The sequence below is a fragment of the Dasypus novemcinctus genome, chromosome 18 (genome assembly GCF_030445035.2).
Source record: "Dasypus novemcinctus isolate mDasNov1 chromosome 18, mDasNov1.1.hap2, whole genome shotgun sequence".
NCBI classification, from domain to species: Eukaryota; Metazoa; Chordata; class Mammalia; order Cingulata; family Dasypodidae; genus Dasypus; species Dasypus novemcinctus.
Window position 1 is genome coordinate 80,096,653 of NC_080690.1, and position 14,712 is coordinate 80,111,364.

Consider the following 14,712-nt stretch of genomic DNA (forward strand, 5'->3'; position numbering starts at 1 on the left):
CTCTGGGGCTCTGTGCTCGCTCTCTCTGCCTGCCTCGGTCTCTCCGTTGTGCTATGTCTGTCTGTCTGACTCTCTGCTGTCTCTCTTTGGGCCTGGACTCGGCATCGCTGTGCAGCACGTGCAGCAGAGGAGTGGAGAACGCGGGACCCAGCTCTGCCCCTGCCCTGGCCACCTCACGGCTAAGCCCGCGGTAGTAGACACACGCAGCCACTCCCAGCTCAGAGAGAAGCTTTATTCCTCGGGCCGCCCTCGCGGCCAGGGTGGTGGACAGGCATGCTCAGCCCTCAAACTTCTTCTTGCGGCCCTCCATTCCACTCAGCGCGTCGATGTTCTTGCGCCAGTCTCCCACCTCCCGGATTTCCTGGGAGAATGGGATCAGAAGTTAGGGTCTGTCCCAGCCCCTCCAGGAAACTCCACGTGCCCTGTGGGCTGCCGGGCAGGATGCCTGTCCAAGGCTCTGGTGCTGCACTTCTTGACTTCAGACAATTTCTGCCAACCTGCACTTCCGGTCTCCCTCATGCATGTCCTGTCTCCCTCATGAACTTCCTGTCTCCCTCATGTACTTCCTGACTCCCACATGCACCTCCTGTCTCCCGCATTCACTTCCTGTCTCCCTCATGCACTCCTACCTCCTTGCATACTTTGTCCCTTCCTATAATACTTTATCTGCTCCTTCCTCTTCCTGTCCCCCACATGCACTTCCTGTCCCCTCATGCACTCCTGTCCCCCACATGCACTTCCTGTCTCCTTGCTTACTTCTCTTCCTGTTTCCCTCCTGTCTTGGCTTTCTTGACCCCTCCTGCACTTCCTGCCTCCCTGCTGCCTCCTCTTTCCCTATGACACTTCCTGTCCCCTCATGCACTCCTGTCCCCACATGCACTTCCTGTACCCCTCATGCACTCCTGTTCCCCACATGCACTTCCTGTCCCCCTCATGCTTCCTGTCCCTTCATGCACTCCTGTCCCCTCATGCACTCCTGTCCCCTCATGCACTTCCTGTCCCCCTCATGCTTCCTGTCCCCTCATGCACTCCTGTCCCCCTCATGCACTTCCTGTCCCCTCATGCACTCCTGTCCCCCACATGCACTTCCTGTCCCCTCATGCACTCCTGTCCCCCACATGCACTTCCTGTCTCCTTGCTTACTTCTCTTCCTGTTTCCCTCCTGTCTTGGCTTTCTTGACCCCTCCTGCACTTCCTGCCTCCCTGCTGCCTCCTCTTTCCCTATGACACTTCCTGTCCCCTCATGCACTCCTGTCCCCACATGCACTTCCTGTACCCCTCATGCACTCCTGTTCCCCACATGCACTTCCTGTCCCCCTCATGCTTCCTGTCCCTTCATGCACTCCTGTCCCCTCATGCACTCCTGTCCCCTCATGCACTTCCTGTCCCCCTCATGCTTCCTGTCCCCTCATGCACTCCTGTCCCCCTCATGCACTCCTGTCCCCTCATGCACTTCCTGTCCCCCTCATGCTTCCTGTCCCCTCATGCACTCCTGTCCCCCTCATGCTTCCTGTCCCCTCATGCACTCCTGTCCCCACATGCACTTCCTGTCCCCCTCATGCACTCCTGTTCCCCACATGCACTTCCTGTCCCCCTCATGCTTCCTGTCCCTTCATGCACTCCTGTCCCCTCATGCACTCCTGTCCCCTCATGCACTTCCTGTCCCCCTCATGCTTCCTGTCCCCCACATGCACTTCCTGTCCCCTCATGCACTCCTGTCCCCCACATGCACTTCCTGTCCCCTCATGCACTCCTGTCCCCCACATGCACTTCCTGTCTCCTTGCTTACTTCTCTTCCTGTTTCCCTCCTGTCTTGGCTTTCTTGACCCCTCCTGCACTTCCTGCCTCCTTGCTGCCTCCTCTTTCCCTATGACACTTCCTGTCTTCCTCTTGCATTTCCTGCGCCCCTCCAAACTTCCCACTGAGGCCCCCTCACCAGCCTGTCCTCAGGCTAAGCCTGAGGGCTGAGGCCCCCCGGCCCTCTCGGCAGCCCCCTCGCTGGCCCCAGCCCCCGCTCACCTTCTCGGTGTCCTCCTTCTTCACCTGCTTGAGGTGGGCCCGCAGGTCCGTGGACTCCTTGGCCCGGGTCCCCAGCAGCGCCTGCATCATGGCGTCTGCAGAGATCTTCACCCTCCGCAGGGTGGGCCGCTTAAACTTGCCCCGAAGGTCGAAGATCTTCTGGGTCAGGTCTGCGATCTGGGTGGGGGCGAGCCGCTCTCTGGCTCCCCCTCACCCACTCTTCCACCCTACACCCCCGCCCCTCTCTTCCCTGCCTTGCAGTGGCCTGGCTTCCCTCCGGCCTCAGGACAAAGCCCAGACTGCTCGCCCTGGAACTCGACGCCCTCCTGACCTGCCCCGACTCAGCTCTCCAGATCTCAGGCCACCCCACTCCAGTACGCACCCCGGCTCCCGGCTCCCGGCCCGCGCCTCAGCCCCGCACCCGCGCTCCTCGCTCCAGCCGCCCTTCCCACCAGCATATTTTCTGCGTCCCCACCGCCAGGAACACCCTTTCCTGGCCAGTGTATACTCGTCCTCCTGCCCCCTGCGGTCAGGCTCCCGGGGGTGTCCCAGGTCTACCGGGGACTGCAACCCAAAGGGGCTGCAAGGACTCAGGCGGAGACCACTGCCCCAGCCCCCCAGCCCGCCCTGAGGACACCCACGCTGCCCGGGGCCCACACCTCCTTGACGTTCTTGGTCACTTTTGCCTCCACGTCGTATCGCTCGTCGTCCGCCTTGTCCACGCGGGCGTGGAGCTGCCGGCACAAGTCCTGGTGGAGGAAGGTGGCCTGTGTGGCCGCGGAACGCCGGGGCCTGGGCTCCCGGGTCTGAGGGGGCAGGGGCTGGCAGGTCAGACTCTTGGCTCTTTAGGGAGGAGGGGGCTGGTCCTAAAAACAAAGGAGACTGGGGGCTCGGGGACACTGCAAACGAAGGGTGCTCAGAGCCAAGAGAATCTGAAGGAACGAGGGCGGGAGAAGGGAGCTATAGGCGGCCGCGGGTCCTTCTCCTAAAGGACGGGGAGACTGGACCCCGAGCACAAGAGGGGACAGTGACAGGTCCGCGTCCCGAGGTCGGGCGGACCCCAGGCCGAGCGGGCGCCCCCGCCCGGGAGCGGGTACCTGCAGCTCCGCGACGCCGAGCCCCGCCAGCTCCAGCGGCTGGCACCGCGCGCCCAGGGCGCGCCCCTTCTCGGCGCGCCGCTCCTCCGCCTCGCGCTCCAGCTCCTGCTTCGCGATCTGCAGCATCAGGGTCTGCGGGGCGGAAGGGGGACGGCGCCCTCCCGGCGGAGCGCGATGAAGACGCCGCCGGGGAGCCCGTCGCCTCGGCGGGGCGCAGCCGTCTCCTCCCAGGCGCCGCCTCGGGGCCCCCGGCGACCCGCCCCCTCAGGAGGGACGGGTCACGGCAGACCCCGCGGGGCCAGGACCTGGAACCCAGGCCGCAGAGCCCCGCCCCCAACCCTGTCCCCCCCCCGGCACCCCGCGGGGTTCCAAAGCCCCGCCCCTCGGGCCCGAGGCCACACCTCCCGCCAGGCCCCGCCCCCGAGGTCCCCGGGCCGCCTCTCCGCGCGCGTGCTCACCTTCAGCAGCAGTTTTCTTGAGGCCGAGATCTTAGACTTTTTCTGCCGGGGTGAGATGTGGTGAGTGGGAGCCGGGCAAGGTTAGGGGGACGCCCCGGGCGCGGGCGCGGGCGGGGCGGGTTTGGGCCCCGCGGCTGCAGAAGCCCCGCCCCGGCCCCGCCCCCAGCCTCCTGGGTCGCAGTTGCGGCGGCAACGGCGCCCCGCCCCCGAGGCCGCCGGCGCCCCTCCGCGCAGCCCCCCTCCGCGCAGCCCCCGCCGCCCGCCCGGCCCGCAGCCCCCGCGGTGCTCGGCTCGGGGCCCGGGGCCCGGGGCCGGCCGCGCGCGGCGCTCACCTTGGCGTGCGGCTGCGTGGCGTAGGCGCGGTAGTTGGCCGAGGAGAGGCGGCGCACGGGCGCGGGCGCGGGGCGCGCGTCCCCGCCCTGGGTCGAGGGAGCGGAGCTGTCACCCCGGGGCCCCCGGCCCCCTCCCCAAGTCCTTCCCGCGGGTCGCGGCCTCCCGGGGGTCGTGGCCTCGGGGGTCCCCAGCCCACGCCCTAGCCCGCCGCGCTCACCGCCTCGCTGCTCCTGGAGGGAGAGAAACGGGGGGCAGGTGGTGAGGGGTGCGCCTGGGTCGCGTCGCGCCCTTTTCCTAAGGGACCCCAGGGGCGCCCCTGACCCGAGGCCCTGCCGACGGGCTCTGACGCTCGGGTCCCTCGCAGCTCTCACCCGCCTCCTGGCCCCAGGACACCGCCCCGCCTCCCCCTCCCTGGGAGCCTCGGGTGCCGGGCTCCCACCCAGCCCTCACTCACTCATCCGCCATGCCGAGCCTGGGGCCGAGCAGGGCGAGGGGCAGAGGACAGATCAAGGGGCTCTCGGGGGGTCAGTGAGGGGCGTCCGAGTGACCTTGGAGGCCCCCGGGGGGCGCGGTCTTCTCCCGCTGCTCCAGCCCCACTGAGGACGCTCAGATAAAGGGCGAGGACCGGACCTAAATATACTGCACTGCCTCCTCCCTCCACCCAGGGTGCGAGATAACGGGGCGCGTGAGGGGCGGGGCTGGCCGAGCTCCAGCTGAATCACCCCGCAACCTTGGCGGCCTGGCCCCCTCCTCCTCCAGACCCAGGAATCCCAGCCGCGGCCCCTAACGAAAATGTCCTCTCCATGAAATTCCACTACCGTACAATGCCCCTCCACAAAGTGGACAGTGCAAGACTCCCCAGTGGGAGCTTCTGGGGAGGGGCAGAGAGGGCTCATCCCTGGAGGGGGGAGTCAGGAACCCCGAATGCCAGAACTGTCTTTTCCCATCGAGGGGTGGGCTTCGGTGCCCAAGACCTCTCCGCTTTGTTGCTTGTGGATCCAGCGTTGGGGGGCCGGGCTCGCACCCCACAGCGCTTCGCAGTCCAGCCCTCGTTCGCCTGGACATCCCGTCTCCGCTTTCCTCTCAACTACCCCAGGCCCCTCCCTCTACCAGCCCCTGGAGACAGACAGAGGACGAGAAAGACACACGGACACGGAGGAGAGGACTCAGCTGTGTTTACTGGAACCGCGTGGCGCTGGCCACGCCGGGGCAGGAGACCCCTGCCACCCTCAGTGAGGAGCAGGGGCTCCCAGGGACAGGGGCCTGGAGGCGGATCTCAGGGCTGGGTTTACAGTGGAATCTCGAGTCCTGTGAGAACAATCTAGAATTCTAAGAATAGAATGCAGAACCCCACGAATGGAATGTGGAATTCTAGCAACACCTCTGGGACTGAGTGACACTCCTGAGAGTAAAACAGATTTCTCGTGACAGGTTTAGGATGATAAGCAGCTGAGAAGTAGGTGGGTTCTAGCTTTAGAAATTAGAGATGGGGGACTTGGGGCCTGGGGGGTGGCGTCTGACCCGCTGGGGGCGGAGTCAAGGCCTTCTGGGGCGGGTCCAGACTCCAGGAGTGAACTCTGAGCCTGTGAAGGTGCGTTGAGGGGCTCAGACTGGGGGGCCAGGTCTTCAAGAGGCAAGGTCAGGTTCTCACAGGGCGGGCTCAGTGCCTCTGGGGGCGGGGCCACGACCTCGGGAGGCGGGACCAGATCTTCAGGAGGCGGAGTCAGTACCTCAGAAGGCGGGACCAGGGCTTTGGGGGGCGGGGCCATGACCTCGAGAGGTGGGACCAGATCTTCAGGAGGCGGAGCCCGTACCTCGGGGGGCGGGGCCACGACCTCGGGGAGTGGGCCGAGACCTTCAGGAGGCGGGATGAAGGCTTCGAGAGGCGGGGCCAGGACGTCAGAAGGCGGGGCAAGAGCATCTGGGGGCAGAGTCCCACAACCCACAGCTGGGTCAGCGCGGCCCAGAAGGGGGTCCCCAGACTTGCAGAAGCGGGCGAAGGTCTCCGAGGGCCTGGCCCCGGGCTGCGGAGTGAATCCTGCCGCCCGAGCTAGCTCCCAGACTCGGGCGGAGAACTCCTGCAGCTGCTCCGCCCGCAGGTCTACCAGGTACCTGAGGCCGGAAAGAGGCAGGTTAGGGGCCCTGCTCTCGGGCCCCTGGCCTGGACGCCCCTGCCCTGCGCAGATCTGGCTCACCGGGCCAATTCCACAATCAGGAGCCCTCCAGGGGCCACGCAGGCCCCGAGCTCAGGGCTGAGAAGATGGACCATTCTGCGGAAAATAAAGAGGGGCGGCTCAGCGTCTGACGCCCGCCCGGGTCCTGAGGGAGGAGGGCTGGGGCCTGGACTCCAAGGTCTGAGGGAGGAGGGCTGGGGGCCTGGGCTCCTGGTCTGAGGGAGAAGGGCTGGGGGCCTGGACTCCAGGGTGTGAGGGAGGAGGGCTGGGGGCCTGGACTCCTGGTCTGAGGGAGGAGGGCTGGGGCCTGGACTCCAAGGTCTGAGGGAGGAGGGCTGGGGGCCTGGGCTCCTGGTCTGAGGGAGGAGGGCTGGGGCCTGGACTCCAAGGTCTGAGGGAGGAGGGCTGGGGGCCTGGGCTCCTGGTCTGAGGGAGGAGGGCTGGGGCCTGGACTCCAAGGTCTGAGGGAGGAGGGCTGGGGGCCTGGCTCCTGGTCTGAGGGAGGAGGGCTGGGGGCCTGGACTCCTGGTCTGAGGGAGGAGGGCTGGGGGCCTGGGCTCCTGGTCTGAGGGAGAAGGGCTGGGGGCCTGGACTCCAGGGTGTGAGGGAGGAGGGCTGGGGGCCAGGGCTCCTGGGTCTGAGGGAGAAGGGCTGGGGGCCTGGACTCCAGGGTTGTGAGGGAGGAGGGCTGGGGGCCTGGGCTCCTGGTCTGAGGGAGGAGGGCTGGGGGCCTGGGCTCCTGGTCTGAGGGAGGAGGGCTGGGGGCCTGGGCTCCTGGTCTGAGGGAGGAGGGCTGGGGGCCTGGGCTCCTGGTCTGAGGGAGGAGGGCTGGGGGCCTGGGCTCCTGGTCTGAGGGAGGAGGGCTGGGGGCCTGGGCTCCTGGTCTGAGGGAAGAGGGCTGGGGGCCTGGGCTCCTGGTCTGAGGGAGGAGGGCTGGGGCCTGGACTCCAGGGTGTGAGGGAGGAGGCCCTGGGGGAGGGAAGCCTGGTGACCCAGGCCCTCTTACCCGCAGGCCAGGTAGAGAAGCTGGAACCGTCCCTTGTAGCAGCCCTTATGGTGGAGGGTCTGGGCAGAACCAAGGGGCAGGAAGTGGACACTGAAGGGCTCCGGCGCGGGGTCTGCTGAGGAGGGGCAGAGCAGGGTCATTGCTGGAGGAGGGTTTAGACACTTGGGAGAGGCTGACAGTCTGGGCAGACACACAAAGCTCAGAGAGAACACTCCGTGTAAATGTCCATCTTGAAGTCCTGTCTTTTCCTTTCTCTTAGGTGGATTCTAGGAAATTCTGGAAAGGTCTGCCGGAGAGGCAAAAGTTCTATCTTACACGCCAGGAAACTGAGACTCAAGAGAGGGAAAGAGACTGGGTGGTGCAAGGCACTGTCCCTGGAGGGGGCAGACACCCAGGGAGAAGGAGCTTGGGGTGGTCAGAAAGTGGCCCAGCCGCGGTCCTGAGTGGGTGTGTGTGTGATGAAACTGGGTCTCCAAGGCGCGGCCGAGCCCCCGCGCCCTGTCGGAGTGTTCTCAGCCGGCTTAGACTTCTGCAGGTAGAATGAGAATTCTCTTTGTGGAATTCAGAACTGAATCGTGGAATTAGGGATTGGAAAGGAAGAGAAGCATAAAGAGAAACAGAGGCGGGCTCCCAGGAAGGGAGGCCAGGGAGCAAGGATTCCACCAGGCAGGCCAGGCTCGGCTGAACTACCCGGGGCCGGAGCCCGGGGCCGGAGCCCCGCCGCTCTCCCCAGGAGGAGGCCCCCACCGCCTCCCGTCTCCCCTGGGGCGCGGAGGCCGCCTACCCGGCTGCCGGGCGCCCTCCTCGGGCCGCGGCTGGGCGGCTCTCGGGCGCCGCCAGGCGGACACCTCCTGGAGCAGCGCCGTCACGTTGTGCAGCGTGATGTCGCCCGCCGTCTGCGAGGGGACGGGGCGAGGCCGGGGCTGCGGCTCCGCCCGGCGGCCAGAAGGCCGGCCTCGGGAGCCAGAACCCCGCGCGCACGCGGCTCGCTGGCGCCCGGCTTAAACCCCGAAAGGGACTCCGGGACGCCAGGACGCGAGGCGGGGCGCGGCCACGGCCTTGGGCGGAGCCTCACGAACGCGCCCCCCGCCCCGCCGCGCACCTTGACCGGCTGACCATTGCTGGTGCGCAGGAGGCTCTTGTCCTCGGCTTCGATGCCAAAGGCCACGAAGGGGTCCCGTGGCGATGTCCCCCCCAGTACCCGCGCGCCGCCACGCGCTCCCCGCGCTGGGAAAGCAGGGCGAGAGGGGGCGGGTGAGCCCGGCGCCGGGGCCCCCACTCCTGGGTCGGGGAGGGGGACGGGAAAGGCAGGGGTAGACACGCACGTGGCTCAGGAGGCGACCGGACGCCAGGGTCCGGTTGGGCACGTGGTAGGCGCTGGAGTCCCTGAGCTCGAAGGCGACCCCCGTGTCTCTCCAGCGCCGGAACTCCCGGGTGTGGATGACCTGGGCCTGGGGTGGGGGCGGGAGGAAGCCCTGGCCACTTGGAGCCGGTGTCCCAGCCCATCTCCCTCCGACCCGGGAGCCTCGCCCCGGCCCCTCCTCGGCCTCAGGGGCGCCCCTCACCCCGCGGTCGTGCAGCTTCATGTGCAGGTCCCAGTCGCTGACCCCGCGCCGGGCGTCGTAGCGGGAGCCCAGGTAGTGGCGCACCCGCGAGTCCCACAGGCGGCTCATGGGGAAGGCCTCGGGCCCCCTCTCCCCGCCGGACCAGAAGCGGAACACGGCCTCCAGGGCGTCGCGCTCGCGGAACTGCGCGGGCAGGCCGCGTGGGGAGCGGAGAGGAGAGGGGAGTGGAGCGAGAGCGGCTTCCCCAGCTTGACCCTCCCTCCACCCGGGAGCTGGGGAGGATCCTCCCGTCTCTCGGATGAAGAAGCCGAGGCTTAGGGCGCCGGAGACCCCTCTCGCCCAAGATGCCACAGTGGGAGCTGGGGAGCTGGGATCCCAACGCCAGGGCCCCAGCCCACTCCATCTACAAGACTCAGGGCTGCCCATTTCCCTTCTCCCCGTGACCGCCGGGAACCCCGCGGGGCGGCGGCACCTTGAGGGCGCAGAGGCTGAGCCAGGGCAGCTGCTCCGCCAGGCGGTCGGGCTCGGGAACCAGGTGCGCCAGGCGCTCGGCCTGGGCGCGCACGACGGCGGCCACCGGGGCGCGCAGCAGCGCGTTCCCCCACACCTCCAGGAAGACCTCGCTCCGCTCTGGGGGGAGCGCGGAAGTCAGAGCCGCGCGCGGGAGGCCCTTCCTGTTATTCCCTAGTCCTCTTTCACCGTTCGCAGTCACTGTGAGCACGTCCCATAACCTCCGCATGGGAACAGTCCACACCGCGTCCAGGTCTCCCTCCTTTAGTCCACCCCAGCTCCCAGGCGAGCGCAGTCCCCAAGCGCATGTGTAAATTTCCCCTGCCCTTTAAAAACCGAAAACAAAACACACAAACTCGTGTGTGCTACATTATGGTGTTAAATTGCTCAGTTGTAGTGGATTTAAGAATCTTACAGTTCCTAAGAAAGTTTAGATCTATACTAGGTACATATTAGATGTGTATCAACATACAGACATATATACTGTTTGATTTTAGTTGTCTATGAACTGCATAGAACAAAAAAAAAACAAAAGAATTTTTAAAAATGGATAGAAGAGAACTGTATATTCTGGTTGTGTAGCTAAATAGGTTAGGTTACTTCTAGTGCTTTTTAAAAACCTTCTACAAATTGCACTGTGCAATCAATCGGTGGTCCTCTGGGTGCCAGAGGCTATTACTGATCATTCATAATCGTAAGAATAATAATGGATGAAGGTGCTGAGCTCTGAACTGAGGCCCAGAAAGGGCTAGACACTAGCCCACGGCCACACAGCTAGCAGAGGCAGGCTCTGAACCCAGTCTCTCTGCACCCATAGACATGGCCCTAAGCACCAAGGTAAGGAAATAATCATGTCCTGCCTCCCCACCCCTCTCCCCATCCAAATCCACACCTTTAACTGAGGGAGTCTCAGGGCTGGGGAGGCTGCCCGCTGGGCTCAGTCAGATCTCACCCAAGCCCCTGCCTCTTCTGGGGCTCACTCTCAGGGGTCTCCTCAGTTCTCTTGGCCTTCTCCCAGCGCAGGAGATTCTCAACACTTCTGTAGCATGAAGCACTATTCTGAGAGTTTTAAGTGGATTTTCTCAATGGCCCTGGCAGGTATTATATATTTAGCTCCACTTTACAGGTGGAAAAGCTGAGGCTCTAAGCTGAACAAGCAAGTGGGCAATGAGCGCATTTTTTAAATTGCACCATTGAAATGCTGGAATCCCGGGGAGGGAGAGGGTGTGGGGACCAGAATGACAGGGCACTGGCCACTGACCTTGTAATCCCATCTTCTCAGGGTCCTCCAGGACCAGGCTGAAGATCAGCATGTGTCTGGCTACAGCTTCCAGGTTGTTCTCTAGCACATAGAACTGAAAGGATGGACAGGGGAGAGCAACTCTGAGACCTGTGAACCTGGCCCTGGGAGACCCAGGTGTGCCAGCCCTGGGCCCAGACCCCCAGGCCCCTCCTCCCTCAAATCCAGGAATCCAGTCTCTAGGCCCTTCCTCACTGGACCCAGGATTTTAGACCTCCAGCCCCCTCCTCCCTCAAGGACTCAGGAATCCGGGTCCCCATTCTCATCCTCGTCCTTCCGTTCAACATACGTTGAACCTCCTGCGAGGCCAGAGCGCGGCCCGGGCCAGAGTCCGCAGCAGATGCCGTCCATCCACGGAGCCCAGCAGCAGCACATCTAGCTCGGGGGTCCCCTGCTCTTTATCTGCTTGCGAACTTGGGTCAACAGGCGGACCTGGCAGAGCGACAGCGGGCTGGAGTTGGTGGCCGCCAGAACGCCCCCTGCTGCCGCTACTAGAACACTGGACTACAAATCCCAGCAGGACTTGCACCCCTGGCCCGGGTTCTAATCGGAGCTGTGCCTCCGAGCATTCTGGGATTTGTAGTCCAGGCCTAAGCCACTCGGCAGTCCGTCGGGGTCGCGCCCCCTGCCGTTGGGGTCTGAGAGGCCGTTAGCGCGCCCCCTGCCGCCCAGGCTTGAAGGCAGCCGCTGTACTAGAGCGCGCAGTGACCCGCGGTCGCGAGGAGTCCGGGAAGGGCTGGGTGGGAGGACTCACTTTCAGCCTGAAGGTCCAGCGCCGGAGACAGGCCCCACCAGGACACGGAGCCGAAGCCCAAGCCCGAGCCCGCGGGTGTGGTCATCGCCCTGCGGCACAGGGGACCCCCACAATGTCTCCGCATCGCCCACCCCCACTCCTCCCACAGCCCTTTGCTCCCGCGTGACAGCCCCCCGCACCTTTATCCTTCCAAATATCCCGGGACGCCCGCTCCCCGCCTCCTTGCTCCGCGCTGGGCCGGGGTCCCGCGCCCCTCCGACAACCACCGCCCTTAGCCCCGCCCTTTTCGACGAATCGGCCAATGGGAGGATGCGGGCTTGAACCGCCGCGATCTATTGACCAATAAAAGCGAGTGGAGCCGCCCACTACAAACTTCTAGCCAATGGGAACGCTGAGATGCGGCTACCCAGGCGAGCGGCAGAGGAGGGCGTGTGGACGCGGTTGTCTAGACGACGGCCGGGCAGGGAAGGGGCGGGGCTGACGAGTTGGAAGGGGTCTGGGTCAGTCCAAATGTCTGGGATGGGGGGGTCTGGGCTGATCCAAATTTAGACAGAAGGGAGAGGAACTTTATTAATTTACATACAACTGAGGTGGCTTAGAATTGTGTAGACCTCTCTGTCCCCTTCCCCCTTCGCACCATGGGCTCCACCACACAGGGCTCGCGAGTATCAAATTCTCAGGAATTTTGTAAGCCCGTTGTTACACACTGCCGATTACTAAAAACTGAATTATATAAATTTACAAATTAAATACCTTAGATTAAAGTAGAGACAATAAATACTCAAAATTCATCACTTGCTATTTTACCACTATTTTATTGTTACCAAAGCTATTGAAGTCACTTACATCTATTGTATCTTTATGGAAGAAATACTGTTTTAATGCAATATCTTAAAAATCAAATTGGCAAACTATCGCCACCAGCTGGCCGCTTGTTCTCGTAAATAAAGTTTTCCTGGAACCATGGTGAGGCAAGGGAGGTAGGGTGGAGCAAGAGCAAGGTCAGATTCTGTTCCTTATTTAAAATGGTTTGGCTATTATGGATTCTCAGGCATTCATTTTGACTTTATAAAAATCTTGCATTAAAGTATTACTTCTCTTGATTACCGAGTGTGTCGGCACCCCCACTGCGGTAGGGTGAGCTATGTACCACCACAAACACATTCTTAATCTGCATCCAGGTCGATGTGAACCCGCTTTGAATAGGACCTTTCGAAGATGTTTGTAGTGATCCAGATTACAGGCGATCTTGTAAAGGGAACCCAGAAGTCTCCGAAACGAAGGGACATCACTGGGTGTCGCAAGGCAGAAATACAAGCCACCGAACCCCAAGGACTGCGGGCGGCCAGGGCCAGAACGCTGCAGTCTTTGGGGAGAACACAAGGCTGGCCAATCCCTTGGTTTTGGACTTCTAGCCTTAGAACCGTGAGCTGAAAAGGTGCTCGTTCTTTAAGGCAGCCTCTTGTGTGGTATTTGTCACAGCAGCCTGGCAAACCAAGACATTCATACATCGGGGCCCCTAGCTCCTGCCCTGGGAGATACTACGTAACGATGTGCCACTAAGGCGTCTCTTCCCAGCCCCATGTCCGGTGACTTCGCCCTGGCGACGTGAAATCAGCCCCGGTGGGAGTGCTCGCACCACGGGCACTGGCCTTCAGCGAGCTGGTTCTCGCCTCTGCATCTGCATTCTGCGCATGGTCCACCCCGCTCACGTCCTCCTGCTCTCCCCCGGACAGGTCCTGCTCACCCTAGCCCCAGCGGGCATCTTCCTGAGTGCCCCTCCTGCCCGCCCAGCCGCCCTGTGCCTTCGCTCCACTGTCCATACCGGAGGTCAGGGAGCAGGAAGCTCGGCAGTGTGGACTTTGGCTGCAGGCACCCCTGGACTTACTCTCACCTCTGCCACTCGCTGGCTGAGAGGTCTCGGCCAGGTACCTTTTTTTTTTAATAAAGATTTATTTTATTTACTTCTCTCCCCTTCCCCCCCCACCCCCCGTCCCAGTAGTCTGTTCTCTGTGTCCATTTTGCTGCGTGTTCTTGTCCACTTCTGTTGTTGTCAGTGGCACGGGAATCTGTTTCTTTTTGTTGCGTCATCTTGCTGTGTCAGCTCTCCGTGTGCACGGCACCATTCCCTGGGCAGGCTGCGCTTTCTTTCGCGCTGGGCGGCTCTCCTTATGGGGCGCACTCCTTGTGCATGGGGCTCCCCTACGCGGGGTACACCCCTGCGAGGCTCAGCACTCCTTACACGCATCAGCACTGCGCATGGGCCAGCTCCACACAGGTCAAGGAGGCCCGGGGTTTGAACCACGGACCTCCCATGTGGTAGACGGATGCCCTATCCACTGGGCCAAGTCTGCTTCCCTCGGCCAGGCACCTTAACCTTTCTGAGCCTCTGCCTCATGGGATCGTGCAGTGGGAAAGAATTAATGCCCCTGAAACAATTAGTTCAGGGTCAGAATTCCATGGTGCATCCAGTGGACTGAAGCTGACATCATGATCAGGTCCACTGTGACCCCTGACCCCGGCCTGCATGAGACACATTTCCGGGTCATCCCCAGAACCATGAGGTCTCGGATGATCTGATCTGCCCCCTCTCCTAACTCAGCTGTAGGACCTTAGGAAAGTCACATGCCCTTTCTGAGCCTCACTCCCTGCTTTGCAAAATGGGAACAGGGACCTCCAGCCGGCAGGGGTGTGGCGGCTAGGAAAGAGTGCTTTGGAAGGCGGCTCTGGGCCCTGGGAGACCCCCACTGAGGAAATGAGGACTGAGGTCTCTGCCAGGCTCCAAGGCATCCCCCAGGTCACCGGAGCCCCAGATCCAGGCTCCCTCCACCACTCTCCAGTGCTCTCCACAAAGGAGCACAAGTCATCTTTTCTTCCTATCTATCTATCCATCCATCCATCCATCCATCCATCTATTTATCTCTCGCCCCAGTTGTTGTTTATTCTTGCTTTCTGCTCTGTGTCCATTCGCTGTGCATTCTTTTTTTTTTTAAGATTTATGTATTTATTCCCCCTCCCATTCCCCCCATTGTCTGCTCTCTGTGTCCATTCGCTGTGTGTTCTTCTGTGTCTGCTTGTATTCTCATTAAGTGGCTCCAGGATCCGCTCCTGGGGACCCTCCAGAGTGGGAGAGAGGTATTCAGTCTCTTGGGCCACCTCAACTCCCTGTTTTGCTATGTCTTCTTACTGTCTCTCCTCTGTGTCTCTTGTTGCGTCACCCTGCGGCACCAGCTATCGGCGTCGGCCGGCACTCCTGCGTAGGGCGGCTTTCCCATGCGGGGGCACTCCAGCACAGGGCAGCACTCCGCCTGGGCCAGCTTGCTGCATGGGCTGGCTTGTCCTCACCAGGAGGCCCTGGGCATCGAGCCTTGGACTTCTTATCTGGTAGACGGGAGCCAATTGGTTGAGCCATGTCCCTTTCCTGCTGTGCGTCCTTCTCTTTTCTTTTCATCTTTCTTTTTGGGAGCGACCGGGAACTGCTCCCGGGACCTTCTTG

General features: G+C 62.6%; 2 protein-coding genes across 2 annotated transcripts; both read right to left on the bottom strand.

Moving 5' to 3' along the window:
* Nucleotides 1-218: 218 nt before the first annotated feature.
* TNNI3 (troponin I3, cardiac type) lies at nucleotides 219-4,530 on the bottom strand. The gene is made up of 8 exons (XM_058280831.2): nucleotides 4,362-4,530; nucleotides 4,125-4,137; nucleotides 3,907-3,993; nucleotides 3,575-3,616; nucleotides 3,117-3,248; nucleotides 2,679-2,768; nucleotides 2,020-2,196; nucleotides 219-361 (listed from the first exon to the last, which is right to left on the bottom strand). The coding sequence occupies exons 1-8, from the start codon at nucleotides 4,370-4,372 to the stop codon at nucleotides 278-280; spliced, it is 636 nt and encodes a 211-aa protein (XP_058136814.1). The 5' UTR covers nucleotides 4,373-4,530; the 3' UTR covers nucleotides 219-277.
* A 535-nt stretch (nucleotides 4,531-5,065) lies between these two features.
* On the bottom strand, nucleotides 5,066-11,487 carry DNAAF3 (dynein axonemal assembly factor 3). The gene is given in 13 exon segments (XM_012523569.3): nucleotides 5,066-6,019; nucleotides 6,103-6,177; nucleotides 7,088-7,199; nucleotides 7,872-7,983; nucleotides 8,190-8,261; nucleotides 8,264-8,314; nucleotides 8,413-8,538; nucleotides 8,653-8,835; nucleotides 9,125-9,282; nucleotides 10,424-10,517; nucleotides 10,752-10,894; nucleotides 11,217-11,305; nucleotides 11,396-11,487. Coding segments are annotated over 12 exon segments (1,890 nt in total). The 5' UTR covers nucleotides 11,302-11,305; nucleotides 11,396-11,487; the 3' UTR covers nucleotides 5,066-5,340.
* Nucleotides 11,488-14,712: the final 3,225 nt, after the last annotated feature.

What these genes read in the sequence shown, in the direction of transcription:
- TNNI3 (XM_058280831.2), bottom strand. An exon ending in TCGGCGTCGCGGAGCTGCAG is followed by an intron (nt 2,769 to 3,116) that starts GTACCCGCTCCC and finishes TTCCTCCACCAG; the next exon opens with GACTTGTGCCGGCAGCTCCA. An exon ending in TGACCAAGAACGTCAAGGAG is followed by an intron (nt 2,197 to 2,678) that starts GTGTGGGCCCCG and finishes GCCCCCACCCAG; the next exon opens with ATCGCAGACCTGACCCAGAA.